Source organism: Agrilus planipennis, unplaced genomic scaffold (genome assembly GCF_000699045.2).
Source record: "Agrilus planipennis isolate EAB-ADULT unplaced genomic scaffold, Apla_2.0 scaffold148, whole genome shotgun sequence".
In the NCBI taxonomy this organism is placed as follows: domain Eukaryota; kingdom Metazoa; phylum Arthropoda; class Insecta; order Coleoptera; family Buprestidae; genus Agrilus; species Agrilus planipennis.
Window position 1 is genome coordinate 460,235 of NW_020438929.1, and position 16,807 is coordinate 477,041.

Consider the following 16,807-nt stretch of genomic DNA (forward strand, 5'->3'; position numbering starts at 1 on the left):
ATTAAATATTAATGAGGAAATTTATTTAATTTTTTTACTCACCTATATGTGCTGGTTTAATTGTATTTAGTGCAGCTTCGGCTTCTTCCAGTGCTGGTTTAGCAGCTTCCAACTTCTCCTCTGCTAAAGCTTTTTCTACAGCAATTGACGATACCAAAGCTTCTGCCTTTTCTTTGACGATTTGTACTTGATTTTTCACTATTTCTGCTTGGCTAGCTCTATCAGTTACCTATTACAAACAAATCCCAAAACAATGAATGATAATCATACATAATCTGTACGATACTGTACCTCTGTTAAAACTCTTTCTGCCCTCTCGGAAGCCTCCACCAATTCATGTTCCATTACTGCTAAGTCCTTTTTCAGAAATTCCACGGACGTTGACGCTTCAGCTAGCTTTTCTAAACCTTTATCCATCTTTAAAGCCCCGTCATCTAATTCAGTTTGTTTATTTTGATATATACTCTTGTATCCACCGATGAAATTTAGGTATGATTTCGGAGTAACATGTGTGGAACGTCGAAATCTGTGGGCATATTTATCAAAAAAAAAAAAATGGAATTATCAAGTTCAGTAATGATTCAATAATAAACGTATGATTGTTATTTCTGGTCTCATACAAATCGTTATAGTTGTATGTTTGGAGCGCGACCCTGTACGGGTGCGTAACATGAACGGTGGGTGCGGCGAAAAAGAAAAGGTTAGAAGCGTTCAAAGTGTGGTGTTACAGGCGAATGATGAGAATACCGTGGATAGAGAAGATTAGAAATGAAGAGGTATTAGAAAGAATAGGAGAACAGAAAACTCTATGGAAGTCAATAAAAAATAGGCGAGATAGGTTGGTAGAACATCTTCCCAGGCATTAAGGTCTAGTCAGAGACATATTAGAAGCAGAAACAGGAGTTAGAATGGGGTAGAGGTAGGTCTCGATTAGATTGTTCGCAAATAGTTAAGGATGTGGGTTGTTCTAGTTTTAGGAAAATGCGAAGATTAGCTCAGGATTGGAAAGAGTGGAGATGCGTGTCCAACCAGTCTTAGGACTGACGACATTATTTTATTTTTAAATCGTAAATTTCTTCAAAAGTTTGACGAGGTGTTCTTTAAATGATATTTCGATATTGTTATGCGGACAAACCTTTGAAAGTACTCAGTTGATGTCTCTGAAACCTTATCTTGCACTGATCCAAGTGCAACAACCAGTCTGTCTTTCACTTCCTCGGTACATGCTATTTGGAAATCGGATAAGAAATGACGAGCAACTAGGACAAGAGCATCTTTGGGCCACGGTTGAAACCAGTCGATTGTACATCCAGTGATAAGAGCTGGGAAACGTAATGCCCTATTTCTGAATTTTTCTCCTACCTACAATTTATTTTAATTATAGTCTTGATAGATAGCTGTCACTACAAAGTAGATTTTGTTCAAAATATTTCGACACTTGTTAAATTAATTACGTAAGGCTTTCGCGGCCGTTCTCCATTGTGAAATTAGTTTTCCGGTTTGTTGGGAACGCTTTTAACAAATGGGAAAGGTTCCTTTGAGCAAAGGAATTTATGGGAATACTTACCGGAGAGAAGCAGAACACAACATGTAAATTTTGACAGGTCCTGTTCATAAAATACTCCATAACAACCTCTTGGTTAAGAACTCTTTTTGAATTTTCTCTCTTCATAATAGGCGTCAATTCCTGCACGATTTCTGACTGTTCATCTTTGTTAAACAAATTGGAAATCACCCCTGATGACAATATATTGTTCAGGTATTCAAGAAATCCTTCTTCTTTTATATCCAAATCGGTGAAGATGAATGTAGTGCCTTTAGCTTGACAACCACAGGACCTGTACAAAACTTTGATATCTTCAATAAAGTTTCCTATGTTGTACGAACGTGTCATGGTAATTTGGAAGTTCTTATATCCAGCAATAAACGAAGCCAGTTTTGTTAATGATTGCTTTCCACTTCCTCCGACACCTAGATGAGAAGAAAACTGTTAGAGAAACAGGAAAAGCAAGAATGCTGAAACTCATGAGAAATATATCATGGTTCTGTACCAACAAGCATGACATTGCCTCTTGGGTGTCTTATGATTCTTGAAATTTTCACCAAATGGAGCATTGCATCGGGGAAAAAGACAAGATCCATCCCATTACCTCTAACCATTTCGTTAAATTGCGATAAAAACATATCCAATCTTTCTTGTAGTTCATTTTCGTCACTGACAGGTTCGTAAACTTTTGGCAACTCTGTGTCTGCATCTTCGCCTTCCTCTCCGGTTGGTTCTGGAGCATCTCTAGAAAATTTAAACACAGTTAAAAAAAAAGTTTATTTTATCGAATAAGAATATAAAGTGGAACAAAAGCAGAAATTGGAGTAGTTACCGCATGAAATCGACAAATACTGGTGAAGGTTCTGCCATTTTTCTATATTCTGGTCCCATTTCCTTTTCAACCAAATTCAACATTTCTTCATCGAACCACTTTTTATCATCTACCAGCGTAAAGCGATCTGCAAAAACCCTTGTACATTCATGTTTCCATAACATCATTAAACAGTTCTCTGATTCCACAACAGTTGCTAGAGTCCCAATCTACAAATAGAAAGAATTACATTTACTGTTTAAATAATAATTATTCGTGGATACCATTCCTTGCCAAATCCTGGAAAGATCTCTTAAAGAAAACACATAATGAAATTTCGCAGGCGTTGGTAAAAGCTTCGCTCTGGTGGATTTCCACAACAAACGAGTCAATGGGATTATCTTCTTAATAAGATTTCTTACTTCTTGGGTAAATCCTCGTTTTTGGTTGTAATGACCTTGTCCGATGACGCTAAATATTTTATCGATAGACGCGTCAGGAGGTAATGGACAATTGAATATGCAAAACTGTCTCTTCAACCTTGATGGAATATCGTTTCTACCACCTCCTAAGGATTTTTATAGAGATATTCTTCCAGCTTTCTAAATCTAATTTACATACCTGGCTGTCCCATAGCAGCTACGAATTGCATGTCGGTAAGACTGGTAAATTCTCCTGGCTTTTCTAAGCTGTAAAATCCTCCCATGTCCATAACTTGACGTACAATCTCATTTGTTACCTATATTCATAAATAATTAATTGAATTTAATTAAAAAAAGAGGACTGGGAGTAAATTAGGGAACTTACTTGATCGCCCCAACAGTTGATTTCCGGTAAGTTTATATCGTCGATGAAGACGATCATTTTTTTACCACCCGGTGGCCCAAAAGTGTTGCCCATACGTTTCTCAACGTAGCTTTCAATTGTTTTTTGGAACTGATATTGGGATGTAGCACTTGAAAAATTGAACGCTCTCAGGAGGAAGTTTTCGGGATTTGATTTTTTCATGTAAGATTTTATCATCACCGACTTGGCTGAGCCCTGCTCTCCAACCAAAAGGACTGCTTTGTCTAATTTTGTTACCGTGCTTATTAAATAATCAATTCGAATATTGTCAGGTATCGGTACCAATATGGATGCATAGTCAGGCGTTGAACTTTCTGGATAAACGTAATTGGGAACCCGATTTCTCCAAAGTTCCCATTCTCCCGTAGAGTCCACAACGTAATCAAAAACTGTAGCCTGCAAATGTTCGATCATATAAAAACAACATTTAACGAATAGTACAAGGATATCAACTACTACCTTGGAAAGGTAATATCTACTGGTCAAACATAATCTAAATTTCTAGATGATAGACACACAAATTATTAAAAAAAGAAATTATATGAAAGGCGCGCGGCGTTNAACGGTTAATTTAGAAATTCGAAAAAGGTTGTTTAAGGTGTATGTTTGGAGCACGGCGTTGTACGGGTGCGAAACATGGACAGTGGGCGCGGCGGAAAAGAAAAGGTTAGAAGCGTTCGAAATGTGGTGTTATAGGCGAAGGATGAGGATAACGTGGCTAGAAAAGGTTAGAAATGAAGAGGTATTGGAAAGAATAGGAGAACAGAGGACTCTATGGAAGTCAATAAGGAGTAGGAGAGATAGGTTGGTAGAACATCTTCTCATGCATGAAGATCTAGTCAGAGACATATTAGAGGCAAAAACGGGAGTTAGAAGGGGTAGAGTGTGAATGATTATAGATAATGTGTTGTTGAGTTTCGCTAAGTGGCTTATGATACACTTACATCAGGGCACTTTAAGGTGTTTAACGGTAGAGGAAGTTTGCTGAGCTTGTCTTTCAAAAATTCATCAAACTTTGCGCGATCGTCTGTTTCTAACAACGCACCCATGCTCCAAATTAACGCAAAAACGTAATACTTTTGAATATGTTCATCGGTTATTTCAGTGACTACATGCTCTGACCTTGGAGTTGCACTATCAAGTTCACTTTCTAAATCCCCATGTTCTGATTTTGCTGCTTCTTCTTCCACCTTAACCGGAATCAAACCTTCAAAGGAAAAACCAATTTACTAAAAATGAACAGACCCTAAATATTGATCAAATTACCATCCAATAGTTGCAATATCTGAAGTGTTATGTTACATTGAAGAACTTCCATGACCAAGTTTAAATTTTGAGTTATCCATGAGTACACTACGGCAAAAGACTCGTCGAAGAGTACTTGCAGAATTTCTTGTTCTTTAGGGTTTCTTTTCTTGAGCCAAGCCTTTACAACAGGCTTCCATGTTAGACCTGATGAACTCATATACACCATTCCATTTCGAGAAACTGTTGCTGGTGACGCATTGTCAATGTTATGGGGTTCGAAAATAATTTTACAAGTGGGCGACATTGACAATCTGTCGCCATTCGCTAGGGTAAGAGTTTTATTGTCGTCCAAGACGGAGTTTAAATTTTCTATCCATATGCTATCTACTGGACCATCAAGTACTAACCAGACGTGATCGGCTATAGAAAATAAATTATATGGATCAATAATAGAATTGGAAACAAATAATAGTTTCTATAATAACTACCAGGCTTCAGTTTCAAAGTTTTTCTCCATAATGCCGAAAATATTCCATCTGTCCAATCATTGGTGGCTACATCCAATCGTCCAAACATTTGTGCAGCTGTTATTGCTTTTGGATTCATTCGCATTTCCCTACAAATACATTCAAAATATTGCTTTCTTGGACATTATAAAATGAATATTAGACACACACACCTATGTGGTTCTCCCATTTGTGTCATGGATTTCATTAAAATTTGAATACATGTAGTTTTTCCAGCACCTGTAGGCCCCAGAGTCATTATACCATGTCGCACTCTTTGCGTTTCGTACAACTAAAATTGAATATTGCTCACTATTTTGCAATCACCTACTTTGTTAAAAAAAGGTTATATATATATATATGTACATAACGTACTTTAATACCTTATAAGTTTGCAACATAAAATTATTTAACTGTGTAGGCACCTGTATAAGTTTTAAAGTCCAAGATGGATGGTTTACAAGACCTGCTTCTTCTACTTGGTTACTAATGGCTTCTTCGAGTTCAGGGTAAGCCGTTTTTTCCAGTACTTGATTGGGAAATAGATCGGCTACTAAAGATGTGAATAAGGGCTCGTCCTCATCTATTAATTTTGAAAGATTCATATCTCTTAGAACCCTCATTACAATCGTACTCTCGGTGTCTTTGTTATTTACTCTCTTTGCCGCTCCCAGACTTCTCAATACAGACAAGATATTTCTCAAACCAAAATCATAATGCACCTAAATTGAACATAGTGTCGTAATAAATTTCTTAAATATTACATTTATTCATTAAAATATAAATAAATGAATTTATGTTTTGGAATATAAAAGTAATACATAATTCTAAATGTGGTTTTTTCAGAAGTTATAAAACTATTTACACATTTTGGAGAAATGGAGAAATATTAAAGGTGAGTATTGGATGTATTACCCAAATTTCCAAATTAATTTCTTTAACTGGTTGCCTTCTTTTTGAGATACATAATTATCTTCTTAATCAAATGTGTTTTAGGAAAATGTGGAAAATCGCACTTTTATAACCAACAATTTCTAAATATTATCTCTGATTTTAGTTACTATGTTAAAAAAAAAGTTAATTAGTTAAGTACCTGTTTTGTCAATTGTTCTTCGCAAAGTTTATATAGGGTATAAAATTTTCTAGCTAATGTAATATTTTCGAGAAACCCACAGCTGGCCAGTTTCACCCGTATTATAATTTGACGGTCAGGCACCATCATAGCAACCGTTCGAAATTGAATTTTAAGATTTTCTGGTAGTTCCTTTCTCCCAGCATATCCAGGATTCTACAAAGTTATCGAAGTATGTATGTACGTAAATAGGCGAGAGGACTAGTCAGAGACATATTAGAGGCAGAAACAGGAGTTAAGAGTAGTATATGTAGATCTAGATTAGATTACTGTTCACAAATAGTTAATGATGTGGAATGTTCTAGTTCTAGTGCATGTCCAATCAGTTTTAGGACTAACGATCTTATGATGATGATTAAGAAAATAATAATTATTTTACCATAGTAATAAAAATTCCAAGTTCAGGACACATGTCTATTGTGTCTCCGTCGGTAAAGACAAAATTTTTCCGTTTTTCTTTTTTGGCGGCTAAAACAACAGCAACCTGCTGAGCTGCCACAGAAAGAACTGGAAGTTCTATTCTATTAAATTCATCAAAACAACCCCATGAACCAGACTGAGCAAGGCCTAGACTCAAAGGAATTAATAAGGATAATTATTAGCATTGAAAAAAAATTGAATGTAATAGGGAAATGGACCTTTGTATATTCTTCCAAGGCCTCTGTAATCCATTTGGTCAGAACAGTTGAAAACAACAACATATTTTCCCAAAGTTTTTCCCATGTCTTTTACAGTTTCCGTTTTCCCCGTTCCCGCGGGACCACATGGAGAACCTCCCATACTCATAGCCAAAGCCTGTGCTAATGTAATGTAGCATCTGATACGAAATAACAGAAAATTAATCAATCTGATATAAATGGAGTTAATTATACAATATAGTTGTAACTATATGTTGCTATGGCATCTAGTTACTTCTGTACCACCCACCCTATTCACCAGATCTTTTTCCTACTGACTATTATTGATTAACTTTTTGCTATTGTCAGATCGCAGGGCAATTTTTTTTAACAATTGCTATGAGAAGAAACGGTGTGTATATCTGACAAAATTAACAAACTTTTGAAAACATCCTGTCGTAGTTATTTATACAGGGTGTTTCAAAAAAATGTATACACACTTTGAACTTCCATAGAAAATTTATTTACCGTTCTACAAAGTTAAATTTCAGGAAAATAGAAAGCTGAAAGTCCAATGTAAATGAAACATAAATAACAAATGTTAATACTGTTCAAATTGGTGACCTACAGCATCAATACAATTCTGAGTACGAGTCACCACAGATTCTGTACATCGTATCAAAACGTCCAATGAGATTTCTCTACACACTGCTTGAATCTCATTCCAAAGAATGTCTAGGTTACGTGGTTTACGTTTGTACACCTCATCTTTTACTGTGCCCCACAAGAAGAAATCCAGTGGTGTAAGGTCTGGAGAGCGTGCTGGAAACTCGATTGGCCCCCTGCGTCCTATCCACTGGCCCGACAAATTTTGATCCAGGTAAGCTCGTACGTCCCTGTGATAGTGCGGCGGAGCACCATCTTGTTGAAAATAAAAATCATCATTACCGTATAATGCACGAATGGCAGGAAATATGGAATCAGCAAGCATTGTTAGGTAATTAATACCAGTTACAGTGCCTTCAAATCGAAAAGGTCCAATGAGTCCCCTTGAAGACAAACCGCACCACACATTTACACCAGGCAAATTTACAGCTTTTTCAATTGTAATGTGAGGATTTTCTTCACCCCAGTAAACACAATTGTGCCTATTGACAGTTCCATTAAGTTTGAATTGGGCTTCATCCGACCAAATGATGCTACCCATAAATCCCGGTTCACGTATCACGTTTTGATACGATGTACAGAATCTGTGGTGACTCGTACTCAGAATTGTATTGATGCTGTAGGTCACCAATTTGAACAGTATTAACATTTGTTATTTATGTTTCATTTACATTGGACTTTCAGCTTTCTATTTTCCTGAAATTTAACTTTGTAGAACGGTAAATAAATTTTCTATGGAAGTTCAAAGTGTGTATACATTTTTTTGAAGCACCCTGTATATGTAAGTACGCATTAGAGACAAAAAATAGAATCCAAATTTTAGATAGTAAAGTAGCCTAAAACATTTTTGTTTATTATTTCTTTATCTCGAGTAGCATTATATATTTCCCTTTCTTCTCCTACCACCTACTGTTGAATACGTTCACTTTTAGCTTGTGCTTTCATATTTCATTGCTCATCAGTTGTTTACGATGTTTATCCGAAGGAGATGTGAATGTTATCGTGTTTATAGTGTTTAAAAAGGTTATTATGGTGCCACAATTTTTAGGATTGAATTGAACTTCGGTGATGAAAACTTCACATTTTATGAAAAACGGCTCAAAGTGAGTTATTTTCTCTCTTTTATCAAACAATATTAAACGAAAAGGTTTGTACAATATCATTCATTAAAATATAAATAAATGAACTTATGTTTTGGAATATAAAAGTAATACATAATTCTAAATGTGGTTTTTTCAGAAGTTATAAAACTATTTACACATTTTGGAGAAATGGAGAAATATTAAAGGTGAGTATTGGATGTATTACCCAAATTTCCAAATTAATTTCTTTAACTGGTTGCCTTCTTTTTGAGATACATAATTATCTTCTTAATCAAATGTGTTTTAGGAAAATGTGGAAAATCGCACTTTTATAACCAACAATTTCTAAATATTATCTCTGATTTTAGTTACTATGTTAAAAAAAAAGTTAATTAGTTAAGTACCTGTTTTGTCAATTGTTCTTCGCAAAGTTTATATAGGGTATAAAATTTTCTAGCTAATGTAATATTTTCGAGAAACCCACAGCTGGCCAGTTTCACCCGTATTATAATTTGACGGTCAGGCACCATCATAGCAACCGTTCGAAATTGAATTTTAAGATTTTCTGGTAGTTCCTTTCTCCCAGCATATCCAGGATTCTACAAAGTTATCGAAGTATGTATGTACGTAAATAGGCGAGAGGACTAGTCAGAGACATATTAGAGGCAGAAACAGGAGTTAAGAGTAGTATATGTAGATCTAGATTAGATTACTGTTCACAAATAGTTAATGATGTGGAATGTTCTAGTTCTAGTGCATGTCCAATCAGTTTTAGGACTAACGATCTTATGATGATGATTAAGAAAATAATAATTATTTTACCATAGTAATAAAAATTCCAAGTTCAGGACACATGTCTATTGTGTCTCCGTCGGTAAAGACAAAATTTTTCCGTTTTTCTTTTTTGGCGGCTAAAACAACAGCAACCTGCTGAGCTGCCACAGAAAGAACTGGAAGTTCTATTCTATTAAATTCATCAAAACAACCCCACGAACCAGACTGAGCAAGGCCTAGACTCAAAGGAATTAATAAGGATAATTATTAGCATTGAAAAAAAATTGAATGTAATAGGGAAATGGACCTTTGTATATTCTTCCAAGGCCTCTGTAATCCATTTGGTCAGAACAGTTGAAAACAACAACATATTTTCCCAAAGTTTTTCCCATGTCTTTTACAGTTTCCGTTTTCCCCGTTCCCGCGGGACCACATGGAGAACCTCCCATACTCATAGCCAAAGCCTGTGCTAATGTAATGTAGCATCTGATACGAAATAACAGAAAATTAATCAATCTGATATAAATGGAGTTAATTATACAATATAGTTGTAACTATATGTTGCTATGGCATCTAGTTACTTCTGTACCACCCACCCTATTCACCAGATCTTTTTCCTACTGACTATTATTGATTAACTTTTTGCTATTGTCAGATCGCAGGGCAATTTTTTTTAACAATTGCTATGAGAAGAAACGGTGTGTATATCTGACAAAATTAACAAACTTTTGAAAACATCCTGTCGTAGTTATTTATACATGGTGCTTCAAAAAAATGTATACACACTTTGAACTTCCATAGAAAATTTATTTACCGTTCTACAAAGTTAAATTTCAGGAAAATAGAAAGCTGAAAGTCCAATGTAAATGAAACATAAATAACAAATGTTAATACTGTTCAAATTGGTGACCTACAGCATCAATACAATTCTGAGTACGAGTCACCACAGATTCTGTACATCGTATCAAAACGTGATACGTGAACCGGGATTTATGGGTAGCATCATTTGGTCGGATGAAGCCCAATTCAAACTTAATGGAACTGTCAATAGGCACAATTGTGTTTACTGGGGTGAAGAAAATCCTCACATTACAATTGAAAAAGCTGTAAATTTGCCTGGTGTAAATGTGTGGTGCGGTTTGTCTTCAAGGGGACTCATTGGACCTTTTCGATTTGAAGGCACTGTAACTGGTATTAATTACCTAACAATGCTTGCTGATTCCATATTTCCTGCCATTCGTGCATTATACGGTAATGATGATTTNATAGAACTCGTAATTTTCACAATTTCTTATTTTTACCACGACAATTGTTTCGCTAACGGAGTAGCTTCTTCAAGTGAAGTGATACACTAAATATTTTACAGAATAGTAGCTTATACATATATAACTTAACTAAAAGTGGGGGTCACGTTAGAATAAATTTAACAAATGTTATATTGGTCAAGCAGGAAGAACAGTTAAAACCACAATTTTGCTGAGTGTAACATTTGAAATTGTCAAACATTAATGTAGAAATAGTAACACCCAAAACTATTTTTTAAGATTGGTTACTGACCTGTCAGTAAGAGGAGTTATTACTAGACGATCTGTACATCCCAGATATTCGTTTTGATAAACGAAAGATACATCTGTTATAACAATTAACGTCTTATCAGCCTCTTCTTTGAAATAAAATCGACATTGTTTCAACCATTCAAAGTCGTTTGCGTGCCGAACATTGATACGACACTGCAAATGATATTGAAATTTTTCAAATGTTTTATGCCTTGTACAAACTTGCACAAAAGTTTACCATAATATCGAAAATGTCCCGTTGATGGACGTGAATGGTTATCAACGTTTCGAATTTGGTTCTCTCTATTCTGCTTAAGTCTTCAGTAGTTTGGTCTATAAGAGTATTGAGAAGTTCTAAGAATTTATTGTTAGTTTCGCTCATAACTTTCTTATCAGCTCTGGCTTGAGACAGGGCGAATTCTGCGTCTCTTGTCCAAATCATTTGTAACCCCAATATTCCTACCTGCATTATGAATGGGAGAAAAGGAAATCGAACATTTTTTACTGTTAAACTGTTTCTGTTATACGAGGGCGGTTCAATAAGTACCCGTGTTAGAAATGAAGACACCTTTCTTTTTAAATTTGTTTTTTTATTTTTCAACATAGTCCCCTTTTTGAAAGATACACTTCTCCCAACGACCCTGCCATTTTTTTTACCCCTCCAAAAAATAAGATTTGTCGAACTCTCCAAAATCCCCCCTGTCTCGGCGATGACTTCCTCGTTTGAGCTAAATTTCTTTCTCGCTAGTCATTTCTTCATGGTAGGGAACAAGATGAAGTCGCAGGGAGTCAAATCGAGTGAGTACGGGGTGTGCGGCAGCAAATTCATAACGTAATTCATGCATTTTGGCGGCAACAACTCCTGATGAATGTGCCGGTGCGTTATCGTGTTGAAAACGCACCTTCTTTTTCGTCAAATGCGTCCGTGTCTCCTTCAATTTTTTGTCGAAGCGGTCCAATAACTCACTGTAGTATTGTCCAGTGATCGTTCTTCCTTTTCCTAAAAAATCCGTAAAATGATTTCCTCGGTAACAACGTTTGCCAGGCTTCCTGGTCGCTCCTATCAAAAACGGATCTTTGCCCACGTTTAAATTCGTTGAAGCAATATCTAACTGTGGTCGTAGATGGCGAAATGTCTCCATAAACAGTATCCAACTTTGTTTTCATCTCCTCGCATTTTTTCCCATCCAAAAACAAAAAGCGAGTTACCGAACGATACTGCTCTTTTTCCATCTTAGCGAAAATAACGAAACACGTCTCAGTCGAATGGCTGCCAAATCCAAACTAACCTATCAATCAGTCTGAAATTCGTTTTGGCGTGGTTTGATAGATGGCAACACACGATGACAACACCAATTTCCCTCAGGAACATCCTCCGTCTTCAAATACGGGTACTTATTGAACCGTCCTCGTATTGTCTGTATATATATCTATAACGACATCGGGTATAACGAGAAACTTTCGAGTAAGGGATACATTTTCGTCAGCATTTCAAAAAGTTCATCAATGTTTAACGTTTAATCAAAATTTAAGAGAAAACGAAATGAATTTTGTCTTTTTGCGTGTAGATAAATAGATAATTGTGTTTGGATATAGCGACCTGCGGCTGTAACGACTAAATATCACCGGTAATGTCGTGGTAAAAAATACCCTACTGTGGTATCCCTAATCGAGATAATGTATTTTGTTTTTGATACCTGTGCTGGAACTTTATCTAAAAATGGCAGCAAGCTGAAGTTTTGGTCATTGATAATGGTCCAAGCTTGCCGAACGATGGAATGAATTGAAGCTTGCGAGACTTGAAGCAACTGCATCAGCCACATTTCCACACTTCCTTCGGCTCGAACTGCTTTTTCCAATTGAATAACCTCCCCTTCCGATGACACTATCGCCACGATTTTATTATACTCCATGTCATGAAACTTGACCTGCCGCGTGTTGTCGAAGATTGATAACAGATGATTTTGAATGGTATGAGAATCAGAAGCCTGCCCAAGGATTTCTAGGAGAGCAGGATCTGATACAAAAAAGAATCTCGGAAACATCATCCGTTTCTTCTCCAAATAACCACTAAGGGATTTTTGACAGAGCTCTAACTGTTCTTGCAGGTGGGGAAGAAGTTGCTTCAGCATATCATCACCTGCAAGCAAAATGTGTGACATTTTTTCTGAATTAAGGTGTTCAAGTTTAGACAAAGCTTTACCAACGCAGCAAGAAACGACTCCTGGTGTTTCGTGGGCCCTTTGCATTATCTTTTGCCAAGACTTATCGATTTTGGAAAACCGTTTTGCTTCTTTTGGCAACTGTTTGGCGATGTCGCCCCCAACAAAAACTGCTTCCAAATAAACCCACATATTTTGGACCAACAACCAACGTTCTAATATTTCGTTGGTGTTTGATAAATCATGAACCCATTGGGTTATCTGCCTTTTAAACGGAGCATTATATCTAAATACATAAGGATATAATGAATCTAAACACAATAAAACCTTTATTAACTGACCTATTGGATAGAAGAGAACTTAATATCATCAGGCTGTCTTCCAATTGTCCAATTGTTTCTGCAGTTGTGTCTCCTCTAAGCAATAATTCTCCCCGATTATTAAATGTTTGGAAGGTTAATTCGTGAACCGACCATTCATTTGTAACTTGCCGAAGTTTCGCTTCAATGTCTCTTTCTTTCATCGCCGAAATACATATGTCCTAGACAACGTTTTGGCAATAATCAAACAATGTAAGGATTTTTTTATAGTAGTATTAACATCTAGTAAGGAGGAGTTAGAGATACCTTTAAATAAAATGGATGCGGTAATGACAGATCAGTACTGTATGAAAATAAATAAAAGTAAAACAAAAATACTGGTATGCAAGGGAGAAAAAAGGAGGGAAAGAGCGAATATAAAGATAGGAGACGAAAAAATAGGTGAAGTTACTGTAGAACAAACAGAATAGCTCAAAACCCCAACGCCAAAACACGACACTGTAGTTTTCCGAAGCAGTTCACTTCAGTCCCTGAAGAAGGTAACTTTGTTACCGAAAAGTGCTTCGGACAACTACAGTGTCGTGTTTTGGCGTTGGGGTTTTGAGCTATTCTGTTTGTTCTACAACAACTGCCAAAGTTTTTCCAATCTTCATGTTGTGAAGTGACTGGTTGTAGGTTTGTAGGAAATAAGACAAGTCAGGACGAAAGAAGTAGTAGGGATTTAAAATCAGAGGATAGCGCAGGGTCGAGTCGCCTTCAATAAAAGGAAGTCACTTCTATGCTCGCGAACGATTAATTTAGAAATTCGAAATAGATTGTTAAAGGTGTAGATATGTTTGGAGCGCGGCGTTGTACTGGTGCGAAACATAGACAGTGGGCGCTGCGGAAAAGAAAAGGTTAGAAGCGTTCGAAATGTGGTGTTACAGGCAAATGATGAGGATACCGTGGAAGGTTAGAAATGAAGAAGTATTAAAAAGAATATGAGAACAGAGGACTCTATGGAAATCAATAAGATATAGGCGAGATAGGTTAGTAGGACACCTTCTCAGGTATGAAGGTTTAGTCAGAGACATATTAGAGGCAGAAACAGGAGTTAGGAGGGGTACAGGTAGACCTAGGTTAGATTACTGTTCGCAAATAGTTAAGGATGTGGGAAGTTCTAGTTTTAGGGAAACGCGAAGATTAGCTCAGGATAGGAAAGAGTAAAGGTGCGTGTCCAACCAGTCTTAGGACTGAGAACCTTACGATGATGATGTAAGGATTTGGTTTGGTAAAGAGCAGCAAAATCAATACCTCTATATCTTCTTTATGCTTCAACAAGGGGGCTTCCAAAATATTTTTGAGACAAAATCCGTCACTTTCAAGTTCAAAAGTATGCTTCAAAGCATCCATTAGTCTTTGCCAATGTCTTGGTTTCATAGCTTTATTGGACATTAATTCCAATAAAGGACACATATCATTGAAATCGTCAATTGTCTTCTTCAAGGCGAAGAATGCCGGCCATTCTTTGAGACCTTTCGGTAATTTACGACATCTGTTTTGAAAATCCATCAGTTCATTATTGATTTCTTCAATATTGACTTCACTCCACGGGATGTCATAATAACTATTCACCCGGTCTATGACGTCGTTGTAAAGTTTGTAGAGCTTTTGGAGTAAATTTAGCTCTTTTCTGATCTGGGCGAATTCTGGATAATCGGTCAAAGGTAGACCAAAAAGCTCCTGACCACTTTGATACATTTGTAGTTTCCTCCACATCCCATCAAAGCGATTCTAGAAGATAAATTACAACGGAATAGATATTCATGCATGTGTTGTAAAAAATTGAAAATTCACTTGGAATAGTATGAGTCTATCAGATGCTTCACGTGGTGCAAGACCTGTCTCCATGGGTCCAGCGGTTCTGTACTCTTTTACGTACTCGTCTTTCTCTTGTCTAAATTTCTCAAGGTTTTTCTTCAGATCTTCTTCAAAATGGGGTTGCATATCAAGAAGTTGCACATGAACACGTTGAGCTTTTGCTTGCAACTGATACCAAGTGTATTTCAAATTGTCAACCTGTTCTATCAGTTCTCTCTCCAAAGTAACATTATGTTTACTAAGTATGTTGAATGCTTCCTAAAAGCATATAATTTTGTGCTTCATTCATAAAGTATGAATATTGTACGTTATATACTTCTATCGGATCAATTTTTAATTCCATATCGACTTCTTGATCCCGAATCTTTTTGAGTGTATCCATAGTAAACCTCACGTCATCCAAATCTCTAATCTGCTTGTTTAGTTTGCGTTCCATCTCGTTTATGACAGCGTATACGTAATCCATTTCTCTTTTGTATTTCTTCTTCATGGCCAAACCAATTCTGTAATAGCTTACATAGTATCATATATTTATTATCAGTTAGTTTGAAATAGTGATACCTATGAGTGCAAGACTTGATCTCAGTTAAAAGTCCGAATTTGAGTTTTTGAGTTGAAATTGCTAAAGAGCCTCCTATTACTGAAACGTCTGGTTCAGTTTCTAGACGATTTCGGAGTTCGTCATGCTTATGTAGTAACAATTCGAATTCTAAAAGGGTGTAATTTAAAAGTTCTCTTTGTGTTTTTTCACCTCGCCACAATACACTGTACGGCCTCCACTTGGAAAGAAATGCTTGCATTTCCTGGTAAGATAATAATGTTGATTTACAATTAATTAATTGGAAGTAAAATTAATTGAATTTACAATAAATAAATTAATATTGAACGCAAAAGTTTCAATTTGGTTGTTGAGAAGAATAGTTAATATATTTTGTGTTATATTTACTTAGTGTACTACCTTTTTTAAAATAAATATATAAAATCCTTTTTTCTCATAAGAAGCTGAACAGATTTTGATTACTATTATTATTATGTAACCTCTATGATCATCATTTGCAGACATTACGTAATTCTTTTACTTTTGATTTTTAATATTAATATGGTGCCTAGAATCTCTAGTATACTTTATTAGTTTTTATATTTAACAAGAACATATTGAAGTATATTTATGTTCATGGGTTCTTTGATTAAAGGATCTACGCATTTGTCCAACGTACACCTAAGCGAAATCTCTACATTCTAACACATAGAGTCTGGCCTTTGATTCTATGGATATTTAAAAATGTTTTTTATTTTTTATTTATTTATTAAAAGGATTAATTGAAGAAAACGAATCATATCGTAGATAAGAACATTGACTTAAAATAATTAATTGTCGCAAAGATACCAAAGAAACAAACAAATAAATCCTAAATATTCGTTTTTGTTACCGTTTTCAAGTCTTGCAAACATGTGGACAACATGGACAGCATTTTTCCAACTTCCTTGCTTTCCATAACGAAATTATAGAAGTTTTTCTGTTGAAACTGGATGACGGGTTTTTCCTCGGTGGTGAGTCTGTACAACCGTCTCCTTCTGGTTCGCAAGTCCTCTTCCTTGACGACGCTTCCCACCTTGGCACCTGACTGTTTTGCGTAACGAGATACAATATCCACGAGGTTTTTAGATCGGCCGGTTATTT

The 16,807-nt window shown here is 36.0% G+C and overlaps 1 protein-coding gene across 1 annotated transcript in view; it reads right to left on the minus strand.

Moving 5' to 3' along the window:
• The window catches only part of LOC108736619 (dynein heavy chain 5, axonemal), a 61,284-nt gene that overhangs the window by 30,470 nt on the left and 14,007 nt on the right, over positions 1-16,807 (minus strand). The window contains exons 17-42 of the mRNA XM_025974162.1: positions 16,557-16,751; positions 15,688-15,929; positions 15,443-15,629; positions 15,103-15,384; positions 14,560-15,039; positions 13,288-13,487; positions 12,482-13,232; positions 11,023-11,247; positions 10,786-10,958; positions 9,536-9,714; positions 9,277-9,464; positions 8,859-9,053; positions 5,383-5,679; positions 5,131-5,249; positions 4,940-5,067; positions 4,470-4,871; positions 4,148-4,410; positions 3,165-3,599; positions 2,979-3,096; positions 2,642-2,925; positions 2,379-2,587; positions 2,052-2,290; positions 1,568-1,971; positions 1,136-1,362; positions 292-526; positions 43-229 (exon numbers count right to left, since the gene is read on the minus strand). Of these exons, the coding sequence (XP_025829947.1) occupies positions 43-229; positions 292-526; positions 1,136-1,362; positions 1,568-1,971; positions 2,052-2,290; positions 2,379-2,587; positions 2,642-2,925; positions 2,979-3,096; positions 3,165-3,599; positions 4,148-4,410; positions 4,470-4,871; positions 4,940-5,067; positions 5,131-5,249; positions 5,383-5,679; positions 8,859-9,053; positions 9,277-9,464; positions 9,536-9,714; positions 10,786-10,958; positions 11,023-11,247; positions 12,482-13,232; positions 13,288-13,487; positions 14,560-15,039; positions 15,103-15,384; positions 15,443-15,629; positions 15,688-15,929; positions 16,557-16,751 (6,844 nt within the window). The remainder of the gene's footprint in view (positions 1-42; positions 230-291; positions 527-1,135; positions 1,363-1,567; positions 1,972-2,051; positions 2,291-2,378; positions 2,588-2,641; positions 2,926-2,978; positions 3,097-3,164; positions 3,600-4,147; positions 4,411-4,469; positions 4,872-4,939; positions 5,068-5,130; positions 5,250-5,382; positions 5,680-8,858; positions 9,054-9,276; positions 9,465-9,535; positions 9,715-10,785; positions 10,959-11,022; positions 11,248-12,481; positions 13,233-13,287; positions 13,488-14,559; positions 15,040-15,102; positions 15,385-15,442; positions 15,630-15,687; positions 15,930-16,556; positions 16,752-16,807) is intronic.